This window comes from Megalobrama amblycephala, linkage group LG16, assembly GCF_018812025.1.
Source record: "Megalobrama amblycephala isolate DHTTF-2021 linkage group LG16, ASM1881202v1, whole genome shotgun sequence".
Lineage (NCBI taxonomy): Eukaryota > Metazoa > Chordata > Actinopteri > Cypriniformes > Xenocyprididae > Megalobrama > Megalobrama amblycephala.
In genome coordinates this window covers 39,455,115-39,471,082 of record NC_063059.1, presented here as the reverse complement: position 1 = coordinate 39,471,082, position 15,968 = coordinate 39,455,115, and the positions used below count along the sequence as shown (strand labels likewise).

The 15,968-nt window shown below is 37.5% G+C and overlaps 2 protein-coding genes across 2 annotated transcripts; both read left to right on the top strand.

Annotated features, from left to right (window-relative positions):
- Positions 1 to 2,848: 2,848 nt before the first annotated feature.
- On the top strand, positions 2,849 to 8,431 carry LOC125248666 (gastrula zinc finger protein XlCGF8.2DB-like). Its single transcript, XM_048160768.1, has 3 exons — positions 2,849 to 2,928; positions 5,548 to 5,692; positions 7,155 to 8,431. The coding sequence occupies exons 2-3, from the start codon at positions 5,608 to 5,610 to the stop codon at positions 8,081 to 8,083; spliced, it is 1,014 nt and encodes a 337-aa protein (XP_048016725.1). The 5' UTR covers positions 2,849 to 2,928; positions 5,548 to 5,607; the 3' UTR covers positions 8,084 to 8,431.
- A 1,264-nt stretch (positions 8,432 to 9,695) lies between these two features.
- LOC125248604 (gastrula zinc finger protein XlCGF57.1-like) lies at positions 9,696 to 15,957 on the top strand. Its single transcript, XM_048160609.1, has 3 exons — positions 9,696 to 9,749; positions 10,384 to 10,530; positions 13,010 to 15,957. Exons 2-3 carry the CDS (start codon positions 10,446 to 10,448, stop codon positions 14,521 to 14,523), a joined length of 1,599 nt encoding a protein of 532 aa, XP_048016566.1. The 5' UTR covers positions 9,696 to 9,749; positions 10,384 to 10,445; the 3' UTR covers positions 14,524 to 15,957.
- Positions 15,958 to 15,968: the final 11 nt, after the last annotated feature.

Sequence of the window (15,968 nt, the reverse complement as noted above, 5' to 3'; positions counted from 1 at the left end):
TCCAGTATGAATTCTTTGGTGTAGTTTCAGTTGAGTAGATGTTATAAAGCTCTTCCCACAGTCACAACACACATGATCTCTTACTCCATCATGTGTTTTCTGGTGCTGTTCAAAACACAGTTTCCACAGAGAGAACACACATAAGGCTTCTCATCTGAATGAACTTTCATGTGTTGTTTTAGATATGACACAAATTAAAATCTTTACCACACTGATCACAGTTAAATGGTTTTTCTCCAGAGTGAAGGAGTAGATGTTTATTGAGACTTGATGCATGAGAGAAACTCTTTCCACACTGAGTGCATGTATACGGTTTTTCTCCAGTGTGAATTCTCATGTGTTCGTTAAGAGTTCCTTTATTTTGGAAACTCTTTCCACACTGTGAGCAGGTGTGCAGCTTTTTGGCTTTTGTTCCTTGAGGTTTGAAGTTATAGTGTTTCTTTACTTCATTTAGTTTATGTCTTTGCTCCATCACTTCCATATGGTCTAAAATAAACATATTAAACAGTAAGAATCAGTTCAATGAGGTTAAATGTAAAAAAAAAAAAAAAAACATACACTTAACAGAAAACAAGACACCTGCCTCTGTATCAAGTATCTTTGATGTGCACAGGTCAATTCTGTTATTCACTTGTTAATATGATTAAAACTGGGTTATGATCATTGAGACACATTTCTCTATCATTTATCATCCATATATTGATTATTATTTCACAGCCACCAGTCAACAATGAAGAATCAAGAATGGACACCAACCTATTTGTTCTTCAGTATCTTCATGTTTTACTCTGGATGGTTCTGGATCACTCATGTCTTCAATCTCCTCTTTAATAAACTCCATCTTTAACAGTCACCAGATTTCAGCTGCTACTCCTGGAGTTTGTCCTTCTCTTGTAGGATGATGTGAATATTCCCAGTATTTATTGGTGAATTGTTGTGTGAGGAGCTTCACTGCAGGTGTGAACTGTGATCACTGTGAGATACTGACACCCACAGGACCAGATCTGGAAAAATCAAAGATAAATTACTGAATTTATACCGAATTACTTCAACAGCAAACACATATGGTGCCTTCAATTTAGCTCAGATATAGAGCGTTTTGATGGTTACATATTAGTACATATAACAGCTCTATATGAAGGTCGCTCATTTTTATGTAACCTGGGATATTATAAGGATAAAATAGGGCACAGGTTTAGCGTTGGGCGGTATATGGAGTTTGTACGATATATCGATGCTGCTGGGAAAATGCATAACACAATTTGTCCTAAACATGAGACATGTTAAATATTTAGGGCTTTAAAATAACCCATAAGATATAGTTAATAAGTATAGTTTAAAGAGGCTTACCCACCTAGTAAAAACTTGTTGAAAAGACGACATTGCCAGATGTCTAAACAATGCTAAAATTTGGTTGAAAAATTAAAGGTGAAAAGACATCATTTTCTGGCCTAATTTCAACCGCAAATTATGATTATATTTATATTTCATATTCATAATTACTGTCAAAATGAGACAATTCACAAAAAAAGTTGCTGGTGATTCGCTGTGGCGAGGCATCAAAGAAAAATCACCAGTTTACGCTGGTTACACCCAGAGATGCGGCTCATGTGTGAGGCTGTAGTATGCAAGCGCCTCAATCCCCACAGATGTAAAACATGTGGAAAAGATTGAAAGCATGGCTGCATTTCACCAGGCTCGATGGCTACAGTGTGCTATGCAATATAGGCAAGAAAATTATTGCTACCAAGAGTGCCAACATGACAAATCTGGGGCACGTTCAAGCTCAAACCGGTGCACAACATTTTGCTACAGTTTCTGTAGAAAAGATGTTTCCTAGAAAAGATGTGCAATGGTTTTGAGATACGTTTTTTCTTGTTTGGTGGGTGTGTCAAAAATGTCAGCCCAATCAGTAACAACATGTATATAAACCATGCAGTATTAAAGAGACAGCTTGCACAATGGGTATTCATGTAACATATACATATTTATGTATTTTGCTATTGTATTTTGAAGTGACACTTTCATAAACTTTTATATTCTCCTCTGATTATAATGGTAAATATTACAATATCATAGCACAACAATAGTGATCATCAATAATGATAAGCCTAATACTCACAATAAAAATAATAAGGTCATAGATCATAACACAGAGGTAAGAAGTGGATTATCCCTCATCTGAAATGTTTGTCTTTTCATCCTGAAATGCAAGGCAAATGTTGGATCACAATCATTAGGAACCACAGTTATCACAAATCCCTTCACTCGATTGGGATTCTCTTTTATTCTGGATGGCAAGGGCAGTGACTGTAAAGTGTGTATTTTGCAGTATTAAACACAAATTTATACTAATTTCATCAGGCTCCAAAAATTCTTCAAAAATAACACAAAGAATGGCCTTCTCAGCTGCCATAGTTGCAACTGTTGCATCATCAGAACAAGGTTTTCAACGCACCACCATTTCCGTTTAAAAAACTTTTTGCGACGTTTTGTAAAAATGGTGCGCAACCACTTAACAGTAGAGAGAAACAAGAAACAGCTGATTTTTGAAGAGAGCAATCACACATTAAAATCAAAATAAAACTAAACATGATAAATCAACGTCCACACAACAACCTCTTAATCACCTACAAACACTAAGCTCAAGTGCTCATAAAGAACAAAAGTAAACCGATCTTTAAAAAAAGTTATCTTTGATTAATATAGCACACAAATGTTATCTCTTGAACTGAAAGCTTGCTTAAATTTAAATATATGCCAGAAGCTTTTGAAAAATCTCAGTGGTACTAATCTCTTTGTAAATTTACAATTTATCCTTTAAATCATCTTTTTTTTAGTGTGTAAACAGGACTTTTATTTTGGTGTGGCGACATGATGTCATAAGACTGCGCCGCGCTCCTGCATCTGTGATTCTGATGAAAAAAGGTTTGTGTTTTTAATCATTTATATTGGTTAAATCAATACAACCCGTTCATATTTTTATATACTGAACTTTGGAATTAATTAATTTAGAATGTAACATTGTAATGTATGTAATAACATTAACATAGTTTGTTTGAGTAAAGCACATCCACACGCTTCAGTAACAAATGATACTGAATCATCCAGTATTTAAGGCAGCAAAGAAGACTTCTGTATGAAAGCCTCGCGGAACACAGTTATCCTGTATTCAAAGACACACACAAGAGTTCAGACTCCACGAATAACGCTCTAAACCGATAATCAATCAATTAATCTTTCGGGACAAATCATTGTTTGACTCGCGAAGGCTTTAAGACCCAGCGGAATCCTCTGCGCGATCTCACTACACAGACTCGCGCTAACGGCTAATTTATTGACAACAAACACAAAAACTGTTTATCATTTATTTTGGTCATGTTTCTATACTGAACAACTATGGTAAAATATTGACACGTTTATTAAAGGTTATATCCATCTAGATATATTTGTAACCTTTGAAGTCAATATTTTTGGATACTCGATTCTGACCCCTCTAAAAAAAATTTCTTGGCAAATATTATATACATAAATTTAAATTCGCCAACATTTTAAAATGTACCTTAACACTATTTCATCCTCGTTAAATGATTAGTTCACTTTGAAATTAAAATTAGTCCAAGCTTTACTCACCCTCAAGCCATCTTAGGTGTATATGACTTTCTTCTTTCTGATGAACACAATCGGAGTTATATTAATAAATATCCTTACACATCCAAACTTTATAATGGCAGTGATAGGGCCTAATACTTATTGACTCGTTTAGAGAGGATTAAGCATCGCCACATACAATGGCTTCATTTTAATAACAAAGTTCAGAATAATAAACATATTAAGCGAGAAGTCTTCACCACGAGGTTCAGCCTCATTCTGTTAGAAGCTTCACAATTTATAGCTTGCATGGGTTACAGAGTTTAACACTTAGCACAGGATTTTCTTATTTGGACAAAGAAGTCAAGCTTAACACCCCTGGATTCCTGTTACCCTTCAGATGATTTCATCTTAGGTCATTTCTTTCTAGTGTTCTGCAGCACGTTTTTGTTACAAAGCATAAGATACATGATGTGGTTGTAGTTGCAACACCTTTCATTGCAAAGTGAGAGATGCATGAATTCTTCTCTACTTCTATATCTGATTTTACTAACTGCATGAAGAGACACAGTTTGCTTCTCTCACGCCTCATTTCTTTGAAACCAACAGAATGTCTGTTGCTCTTATAACCTATTTTTACTTACAGCCAGCAATGAGGCTCCTCTCTGGTCAGAGCGTCAGCCTTGTGTGTCAAAGTCCAAACCCATTTTGTACAATTACTAATTAATCTTTTATTTAATTTCTCTTGCTGTCTGATTAATCGCATCATCTCTCTTCCTTTAGAGATGATCCTCTCCTGGTTGGGCTTCGTCCTTCCTCCTTCTCATCTTCTTTTTGGCATCTTTCTTTGAGGCTTTGTCCTGTTCCTTTTGCAGACCTTGCACAATAAAATCACTCATGTTAATTTTGAGTTCACCTGTGTCATTTATGCTTTGTCCAAGGGATTTGTCAGGAGAGTGCACTTCATTTATTGGATCTCCTGATACAACAATATCGATGCGGCAATAACAGTCCTTTCAGTTATAAATTGAAGAGGTGTTTTATTCATATCAGATACACATTGTTTAAGTAACTATATAGTTTACGCTATTCTTATCCCACATCACTGGCCACCTACTTTTATCTATTTCAGGAGAAGTGGATGAATTGACGTGTTGTAAATCTGACAGATCCTGTTCTTTGAACTGCGGCACAAACTAACATGGTGGCGCCCATTATGCATTGTAGATCAGCTAACATGATCATTATAACGTTTTTTTTTAACAACAAAACACATTCACTTACATGTATTTGAGGTAGTTGATGACATAGCCAACAATTTTGTGAATATTTTGAATAAAAAAGGAAAAACTAAATAAAAGCTACATCTGCAATACAGGGCTATTGTGGTTGCGGTGTCACATGACAAGCATGGAAGTAATACTTTAATAAAATAACAGCCATGGCAATAATACTTTTGTTAGTAATGTTTTCTCTTAAATTTTTGCTTGTTGGAAACAATTTTCAGAATAAAATATTTAGCAAATATCACGTTTTTAGTCACTGTCAGTCTTTACATCAATGCAAAACCAGCATATACATATTAAGAGAACTATTCATCAACATGCAAGGTCATTATGATTAATATAAAAAAAGGGTGCGACCAACTGAGAAAGTTAGTTGCACCAGTGCAACCAGTGGGAAGAATGAGTCTAGAGCCCTTTAGTGTCCCTTATTCTGTCTCTTATTTTCCTATAAAGAACCACGATTGTTCTGTATTTACAATTTCTTAACTTGGCAACCCTAGTTTTGAGCGTTTTTGTCTAATCAGGTCATTTAAGTCCATTAACTCTCTCTGACTTGGTCCCTTACCAGTGCGCTGACTTACTGAACTAGGGAGCTGATTGAGATGTACACAGAGATTTAGTTTGCATTTATTTTTCTTTCTAATAATTATTCTAATCTTAATCATGACAGAGTGTCCAAACACACAGAAAAACTCCTGGTGAAGCAACTGAGTTTCACACTATTATAAAGATGGCGTTTATTAAAGAGGAGATTGAAGACATGAAGATTGAAGAAGCGTCCCGAGTCAAACAGGAAGACGACGAGGAACAAACAGGTTGGTTTCATTCTCAATGTCTTTCTTCAGTCATTCTGCATCATGAATATCTTTATCTCTATTTACCACACGCAACTTGACAAAATTAATGACGTGCACAAATTAAATTAGGAAAAACAATTAAGAAATAGGATTGGGCTGAACTAAATGCTCAGGGGTGCATTTCCCAAAAGCATCGTTAGTCAACTATAGTCGCATCTTTCGTTGCTACCAATGTAATGCAACGATTTGCCATTTTCTAAAACCATAGTTCCAATAAACATTTGTAAACATTCGATAAAGCTGGTCTAAAAATCAATGAGCCTTGGCCACCCATGACCCTATTGCAGGTTCACCGCTGTTCCTTCCTTGGAGCACTTTTGATAGATACTGACCACTGCAGACCAGGAACCCCCTTACAGGAGCTGTGGTTTTGGAGATACTCTGACCCAGTCGTCTAGCTATCACAAGCCTATATTACTTTCCTGAAAATTTGTTGACTCCATTCTTGAATCCCAGGATCTGTGGTATATTTTTGACCTCCCACCCGCAGCAAAGTTCAAACTGCCTGATCCCGCTAGATTTGTGTTCGGAAGCACAGGATATCAATCCAGTGCTTTACTGTGGGTTTTTATAAGGGGGTTAATAGCTGCCAGCTTGAAAGTATCTGGGACGTGTCCTAAAGAAAGCTAAGAATTAATAATATTGACGAGGTTCTTAGATTACAGGTGGACCTTTTTCAGTTGTATATGATCTAGCATGTATGATTGATTTGATGTTTTACATCTGAATGTTTTTATGCCTTTGGCCCTGTTTCCACCTGGTATTAGGATGTGTTTTTGTCAATTGGATCACAAGTGGACAACACTAAATACAGGTGTAAACGGGGTGTAACACGTTTTGAGCTTGTCCACTTTCGACCACTTCCAGAGATAGTTGAAAATGCATTAGACCGAATTGCTTTCGTAGTGTAAACGCTCATGTGGTCAAATTTGTTCGAACAGCCACTAAAGACCACCTGCTCTCCACCGACTTACATAATGTGTAAACATTATGGAAATTGCGTGAGCCAGATGGGATTTAAACAAGCACAATTTTCTCTCACCATTCCTGATTTCTTCACAGCGTTCAGCGTGGTATTGCGGCTATCAGAGGAGAAACGGAAGCTGGTACTTTCCGTATGTTTTTCCGCTGTCTCTGTGTGCATTTATATGTAAATTGCGGGAGCTTATTTTTTTCATTAGATCGAAAGATCTGAAAACGGCCATACATTTATCCGCCCATAGACCCTCCTGTCGAACAGGACAGAAGTGGTTGAAAGTGGACAAAAGAAAATTGATTAAAATACCAGGCAGAAACAGGTATGTGTCTCCCTCGTCCAATTGTGATCCAATCGACCAAAACGCATCTTAGGCCCCGTTTCTTCCTGGTATTATGTGCCATTAAACTGCTGTTAACTTGTTTTTGTTTCTGTTCACCTTAGACCTGATGGTGCTGAAAGAGGAGAGTCAAGAACTGAATGAAATGGAAGAGAAAAATCAGTATGAGAAATGTCACGATTTCATGACTGGGAAAAAATCGTTTAGTTACTCACAGACTCATAAAACAGAACCTAGAAACCTTAAAGTCCAGATGAGTGTTCACACTGAAGAGGGCCATTTCACCTGCCAACATTGTGGAAAGGCTTTCAATCGAAAAAAAAGCCTAAAGTACCACTTGAGAATCCACAGTGGAAAGAAGCCGTTCATATGCCCTCAGTGTGGACTGGGATTTAGACAGAAATACAACCTTACAGCCCACTCGAGAGTTCACACTGGAGAGAAGCCGTTCATATGCTCTCAGTGTGGGAAGAGCTTCTCACAAAACGGTCATCTGAAGAATCACTTGAAAATCCACACCGGAGAGAAGCCTTACGCCTGCCCTCAGTGTGGGAATCAATTCTCACTAAAAGGAAATCTTAAGATTCACATGAGAATTCACACTGGAGAAAAACCGTTTACATGCACTCAGTGTGAAAAAGGTTTCAAACAGAAAAAAGAACTTAATGTCCATATGAGAGTTCACACTGGAGAGAAGCCATATGCTTGTGACCAGTGTGAAAAAAGTTATAGATATAAATTTCACCTTGATCTCCACAAGAGGACGCACTCAGGAGAGAACCGTTTTATATGTCAAGACTGTGGAAAGAGTTTCATACATAGAACAAACTTTGAGAATCACATGAGAACTCACACTGGAGAGAAGCCGTTCGTATGCTCTCAGTGTGGAAAGAGCTTCACAATAAAAGGAAACCTTAAGATTCACATGGGAATTCACACTGGAGAAAAGCCTTACAAGTGTCATCAGTGCGACATGTGTTTCACATATCACACAAACATGAAACGGCATTTGAAAACTCATTGTAGAAAGTGACTGACAAGAAGATGAAAAGCCGACATTTCAGCAATCATCTGTACATTCACTCTGGAGAAAAGCAATTCAGTTGTGATCAGTGTAATCATGACACTAAGAAATACATATAAAAAGTCATGTAAATGAGAGACTGTTTGAGTTCTTTGTTACAGAATACCCTTTAAAAATACAAGTTTATTCAAGTGTAATATTAGTATACTTCTTTTAAACTAAAAATAAATAAGTATACTTTAATTAGGAAGTCTACACATGCGGAAGCAATCGAAGGAAGTAATTTAAAGGCAGGAACACACCAAGCTGACGCCGACGAACTAGTTGCAACGAAACCAGACTGAGAGATTGGCTCACGTCGGCAGCGTCTGTGTCCAAAGTTGTCCTGACACACCAATCAAACACTCAACAGCCGACAGCCAAGTAGCACGTCCATTCTGCGCCTGCCTAAGATGAAATACCTTTCCATACCAGTAGGTGGCAGTAGCTGAACAGCCAATCAGAATGATCAGATGGCCCGACGAGCTCCGACGCTGATTCAACATGTGGAATCGGCCGAAAAAAAGCCGACAAGGACCAACTTCAGCCGATGGTGTGGAATAAGGCAGGAACACACCAAGCCGACTGTCGGCCGTCGGGCAGTTTTTGTTTGTCAGCTGACTAAATTTTCTCAGTGTGTTCCACACTGTCGGCTGAAGTTGGTCCTCGTCTGCTTTTTTCGTCTGAATTGACATGTTGAATCTGTGTTGGAGCTCGACGGTCCGTTGGGCCATCTGATCATTCTAATTGGCTGTTCAGATACTGCCACCTGCTGGTACGGAAAGGCATTTCATCTTACACAGGCACAGAACGGACGTGCTACTTGGCCGTCCGCTGTCGAGCGTCGTTTGGTGTGTCAGGCCAACTTTGGACACAGACGCTGCCGACGTGAGCCAATTTCTCAGTCTGCTTTTGTTGCCACTAGTTCGTCGGCGTCGGTTTGGTGTGTACCTGCCTATACACTGGGAAAACTTAGTCGGCCGACGAACAAAAACTGCCCAACGGCCGACTGTCGGCTTGGTGTGTTCCTGTAACAATCAGTCATTAAACAGCATATAAATCAAAACTGCTGAATGTTATGTGATGAAATGTTGAACCCATGAAGAGTATGACTGTAAAGCCATGAGGGTGTTGATGGACTCCATTTATATTTTGATCATTAATCCAAATGTAGACTTTGACAATAAGATGATTTTTTTTTAAAGCTTTTTGTTCAAAATGTTGCTTTTTATGAAACTTCAAGATATGATTAAAAAGAATGTATGACACTAGAATAATTTGTTGTTGTTGTTTAAAAGCAGAGGTTCTGTTCTTTCTTTATACTATATTTTCAGATTGCAAAACTTAGTTTCTTATCATTTTGAAATATTGAAAACTTACAAAAAAAAAAGTTTTTCCCAATCCTTTATAATATGAAGATCAAAATACTTGGCTTTATTCATGATTGAGAATATCACAAATCATGTGGAAATCTGCAATTTATCCTGTGAATTAATCTTTTATCTTATCATTTGAATGCGTTTTCTGTATGTGAATTTCTATTATTTTGAGTGTGCGAACAGGACTTTTATTTTGGTGTGGCGTCATGATGTCATAAGTCTGCGCCGCGCTCCTGCATCTGTGATGATGAAGAAAGGTTTGTTTATTTAATCATTTGATATGTTAAAACCAATATAACCCGTTTAGACAATTATATAGAGAACTTTGAAATGAATTATTTTTTAGTGTAAAATTATAATGTATCTAATAACATTAATGAACGTAGTTTATTTATCAGTGAAGCACAACCACAAATGAGTAACACAAAAGGTGCGTTTCATTTCGCTCCCGATACAGTGAAGCATTACATTATAGAAAAGCTGTTTGGTCACTGGCAAGTAATGATAGAGAAACAGAACTTTTCAAAAACCAATTCACATTCATTTAAATCAAATAATTCACTGTTTGTAAGCACATGAATCACAGAATGTGTAATGACAACTTGTACAAATCAACTGACAAGTCTAATCTATTAAATATATTATACAAATCAATACATAACACATGTAAATCATAAATGTCTAAACATGAATTGTCTCAATAATCTGTGTTCTTTTGTTAATTTATAGTGCTATAGTGTTTTTTTGTCTAATCAGATCATTTAAGTCCATTAACTCTCACTCCCTTACCAGTGCGCTAAGTACTGAACTAGGGAGTTGATTGAGACGCACAGAGATTTAGTTTGCATTTATTTTTCTTTCTGTTAATTATTCTCATCTTAATCATGACAGAGTGTCCAAACACACAGAAAAACTCCCGGTGAAGCGACTGAGATCGTGACACTATTATAAAGATGGCGTTTATTAAAGAGGAGTTTGAAGACATGAAGATTGAAGAAGCGTTCAGAGTCAAACATGAAGATACTGAGGAACAAACAGGTTGGTTTAATTTTCAAAGTCTTCCTTCTGCGTCATGAATCTTTTTATCTGTGTTATTTGCCTCATGACAGAATTAATGACATGTACAAATTTAATTAGGAACAACATTAAAGAAATAGCCCAAGCAAATTAAAGTGATCAACTTTTATTGTCTGTAATTGATTTTTTAATTTTTTTTTTAAACCCTAAAATCACTATTAAATCAGGATATTTTAAACATTACTTTATTTCCAGGCATACAGATTAAGACACATTTACTCCTGGAAATACTAACTTTTAAAAGGAAATAAGACTGAAAAACACTTTCTCCTTTTGAGGAAGAAACAACATAAATGCTGGTTTTATGTTTGTCACATTTTTATGTGATTCACATGGAAGCTGACAATATTAAATATTCAAAGCTCTTCACAAAAACTGCTATTCTGCAGAACTGAACACAGTTGAGAGGACAGTATTTTTCTAATATGTTGATGAATGACAGGTCTGAGATCTATTATTAACTAGTTCTCCTGGGTCAGGTTATGGTCTTGCACGGGACTGTTTTCTTAAAGGGACAGTTCACCCAAAAATGAAAATTATCCCATGATTTACTCACCCTCAATCCATCCTAGGTGTATATGACTATCTTCTTTCAGACAATGTATGTCATGTCATTGTGTAGAACATCATGGCTTTGTGTATATGTCGCAGAAGTTAAAGATGCCATCGAACATTTTTTTACAAGATGTAATATAAGTCTAAGGTGTCCCCTGAATGTGTCTGTGAAGTTTCAGCTCAAAATACCCCATAGATTTTTTTTAATTAATTTTTTTAACTGCCTATTTTGGGGCATAATTAGAAATGCGCAGATTCAGGTTGCGGCCCCTTTAATTGCTCACGCTCCCCGCCCACGGAGCTCGCGCTTGCCTTAACCAGTGCATAAACAAAGTTCACACAGATAATATAACCCTCAAAATGGATCTTTACAAAGTGTTCGTCATGCATGCTGCATGCATACATCGGATTATGTGAGTATTGTATTTATTTGGATGTTTACATTTGATTCTGAATTAATTTGAGACTGTGATCTGTGGCTAACGGCTAATGCTACACTGTTGGAGAGATTTATAAAGAATGAAGTTGTGTTTATGCATTATACAGACTGCAAGTGTTTAATAATGAAAATAACAACGGCTCTTGTCTCTGTGAATACAGTAAGAAACGATGGTAACTTTAACCACATTTAACAGTACATTAGCAACATGCTAACGAAACATTTAGAAAGACAGTTTACAAATATCACTAAAAATATCATGTTATCATGGATCATGTCAGTTATTATTGCTCCATCTGCCATTTTTCACTATTGTTCTTGCTTGCTTACCTAGTCTGATGATTCTGCTGTGCACAGATCCAGATGTCCTGCCCTTGTGTAATTCCTTGAACATGAGCTGGCATATGCAAATATTGGGGGCGTACATATTAATGATCCCGACTGTTACGTAACAGTCGGTGTTATGTTCAGATTCGCCTGTTCTTCAGAGGTCTTTTAAACAAATGAGATTTATATAAGAAGGAGGAAACAATGGAGTTTGAGACTCACTGTATGTCATTTCCATGTACTGAACTCTTGATATTCAACTATGCCAAGATAAATTAAATTTTTAATTCTAGGGCACCTTTAACGCTTTTTTGACATACGTCGAATGCTTATGGCTGTTGAGTCGTATGGATCCCTTTTTAATGCATGGATGCATTTTTTTTGTCTTCAAAATCTGGGCAGCCATTCAAACCATTATAAACCTTGGAGGACTAAGGATATTTTTAAAATAAAAGTTTGTCTGAAAGAAGATACATACACACCTAGGATGGCTTGAGGGTAAGGAAAGCTTGGGGTAATTTTCATTTTAAAGTGAACTTTAATCCCGCTCGTGCTGAATTTCTGACTATTGTGCGTTCCTGCGATGTATCTGTTTCACTCCTGACGCTACCATAATGTCGGTCATTCCTGGTATTCGGTGCCTTTTGGACATCATAAAATGTATAAAATGAAACACATTTTTTAAAAAATAACTTTTTGTGTAATTGTGAAATTTTAATGTTTTATTAAAACCCTAATAAAGTAAACTTCACAAGTTGTACAAGTGGCTGTTTATCTATATGTAGGTCAAAAAGCACATGAGGTGAAGTGTTAGTATAATACAATTTACTGATTACTGATTTAGAGGACTGCTGAGTTTGCCAAAAAACAGTAGGTAATTTGCTACATGGGAGATTCGGACGGGATTAAAATCTCAAAGTACTTCTGACTTAGGAGGAAGTATTTGGGACGTGTCCTGAAGACAACAAAGAGTTAACAATATTGACAAAAGGTTCTGAGATTACAGGTTACACCTTTTTCAGTTCTTTTAGTGGGTACATGATCTAGCATACATGTTGGGTTTGATGTTTTTGATGTCTTTCTGCCATTAACACATGTTTTTGTTTCTTTTTACCCTAGACCTGATCACTCTGAAAGAGGAGAGTCAAGAACTGAATGAAAAGGAAGAGAAAATTCAGTATGAGAAATGTCATGATTTCATGATTTCATATGTCTCACAGACTCATAAAACAGAAACTAGTTACCTTAACGTCACTGAAGAAAGTCATTTCACCTGCCAACAGTGTGGAAAAAGTTTCAGACGAAAAGACTGCCTTAAAGTCCACATGAAAATCCACACGGGAGAGAAGCCTCACACCTGCGAACTGTGTGGGAAGAGCTTCTCACTAAAAGGTAATCTTAAGACCCACATGAGAATTCACACCGGAGAGAAGCCGTACACGTGCGCTCAGTGTGGAAAGAGTTTTAACCAGAAAAAAATCCTTACAGCCCACTTGAGGTTTCACACCAGAGAGAGCCCCTTCACCTGCCAACAGTGTGGAAAAAGTTTCACACAAGAACAGAACTTTAAAGTCCACATGAAAATCCACACTGGAGAGAGGCCGTTCATATGCCCTCAGTGTGGAAAGAGTTTTACACTGAAAAAAAACCTTGATGACCACTTGAGAGTTCACACCGGAGAGAAGCCTTACACCTGCCAGCAGTGTGGGAAGAGCTTCTCACAAAACGGAAATCTTAAAATTCACATGAGAGTTCACACCGGAGAGAAGCCATTCACATGCTCTCAGTGTGGAAAGAGTTTTAAACAGAAGAAAGAGCTTAATGCCCACATTAGTAATCACACTGGAGAGAAGCCTTACACCTGCAAACTGTGTGGAAAGAGCTTCAAACAAAAAGAAAGTGTTAAGACTCACATGAGAATTCACACTGGAGAGAAGCTGTTTGTTTGTGATCAGTGTGGAAAGAGTTTCACATTTAAAGCACACTTTAATCAGCACATGAGGATTCACTCAGGAGAGAAATGTTTTGTATGTCACCAGTGTGAAAGGAGTTTCACAGACAGGATTCACCTTGAGAATCATGTAAAAATTCACATCGGAGAGAATCCTTACATGTGCCATCACTGCGGAAAGAGTTTCACAAATAGAAAGAACCTGGAGGATCACACGAGAACTCACACTGGAGAGAAGCTTTTCACCTGCCCTCAGTGTGGAAAAAGCTGCACGGTTAAAGGAGACCTTAAGATTCACATGAGAGTTCACACTGGAGAGAAGCCTTACAAGTGTCATCAGTGTGAAAAGAGTTTCACAGACAGGAATCACCTTAAGAATCATGTAAAAATTCATATCGGAGAGAAGCCCTGCATGTGCCATGACTGTGGAAAGAGTTTCAAATACCGATCAAACCTTGAGAATCACATGAGAATTCACACTGGAGAGAAGCCGTTCACCTGCCCTCAGTGTGTAAAGAGCTTCACGATGAAAGATCAGCTTAAGATTCACATTAGAGTTCACACTGGAGAGAAGCCTTACAAGTGTCTTCAGTGTGGAAAGTTTTTCTCAACCACAGGAAACCTTAAGAGTCACATGAGAGTTCACTCTGAAGAGAAGCTTTCACATATCACACAAACCTGAAACAGCATTTGCAAACTCATTCTGGAAAGAAAATGGTCCGATGAGGTTTAGAAATAGGAGACATTTCAGCATCAGTGCATTCACTCTGGAGAAACACAATTCAATTGTGTCAATTGTAATAATATCACAAGTAAATGCGACACCCCCTTTTGTGTCCTTTGTTAAAGAGTATGGCAATGGAAAATGTGAACCTGTTTGAAATCAAGGCTAACATTCACCTTACAGCTGAATGTGAGCTTCATCTGATTGTTCACCTTCATGACCACTTCTTTGTATTTGTATTATTATCTTTGTTATATATCCTACAGCTCTTTATACTTTACCTTGAGCCTTTTTCACTTTCTTTTGTGCATATTTACTCCAGTGGCCACACCTGACAATCTTCTTTGCCATATTTTCAAATATTAAGCCGTTGAGGTAGACACCCTTTAATTTAGACTCTGTAGAGGTGTTGCTCATTGTCATGTACATTGGTTGGCTTTTTTTTGCAATGTATTTGTGGGGTGTTTTTTCAATGTGCTGTAAAAGGGGGACATTTCCGGTTCCTGTTGGGGACAAAACACAAAACACTGGGATTGTACCTGGAAAAGGAGGAGTACTTTGCACACATATGGAGACAAGCCCTGCGTTCCATTCGGGAGGGCTCATCCCTATTCCCTAGCTTCAAAGGGTGAGAGCTTCGAAGGGATGAAGGGTGTAGGGGTCAAAAAACGATTTTTTTGGAACGCACTTCAGCGTCATCTTAACTAGACAGTCAGCTTTGTCGCACATTTTGTAGGCTGCTTGACCGCCAAAAAACACACACTGAACTGAGTAGATTTTGCAAGATGCGCCTTTTGTTTAATGTTAGTTTATTTATTTATTTATTTTTGGTTTATTGTACCATATTGTATTTTGTGTCTATGTATTTGAAACGTTTCAATGGACTGATAAAGGTAGCTGTAAAGTATTTTTGTTGAAGTACAATGTCGTTTTGACTATAAAAAATATAACTCTAGAAAAATACTATACATACATTTATTGGTAAAATTGTACTCTGAGCCTTCAGTACCCATTCTGTGACCCCAACAACTTCCCTGTGCAAAGGATCATGGGGGCCTGGAGTGTCCATCAGTTGTCATTCAGAAGGGCCTTTTGAAGTGGCCAGTTTTGAGCACTTCGGACTGGAATGACCCTTCAATATGGCAGCCATGATTGATTTCACTCCGAAGTGCCCTTCGGAGGGTGATATATACCGTTTGGAATGCACCATACAGGATTTAAGCTTGTCTCCATATGTGTGCAAAGTACTCCTCCTTTTCTAGGTACAGTCCCAGTGTTTGGTACTGTTTGTTTTAAAATGTAAAGTAGGGCTGGGCGATATATCGCATGCGATTGTCACGCGCATTTCGTCAGTAAAGCCGGTTCCCTGATTACCGCGAAATCGCCATCACCTGCTTTCAAAT

Bases quoted from the DNA above. Each gene is read 5' to 3' on its own strand.
- LOC125248666 (XM_048160768.1), top strand. From the start codon at position 5,608: ATGGCGTTTATTAAAGAGGAGATTGAAGACATGAAGATTGAAGAAGCG. The intron at 5,693-7,154 runs GTTGGTTTCATT...TGTTCACCTTAG, and splicing joins AGACGACGAGGAACAAACAG to ACCTGATGGTGCTGAAAGAG.
- LOC125248604 (XM_048160609.1), top strand. From the start codon at position 10,446: ATGGCGTTTATTAAAGAGGAGTTTGAAGACATGAAGATTGAAGAAGCG. The intron at 10,531-13,009 runs GTTGGTTTAATT...TTTTTACCCTAG, and splicing joins AGATACTGAGGAACAAACAG to ACCTGATCACTCTGAAAGAG.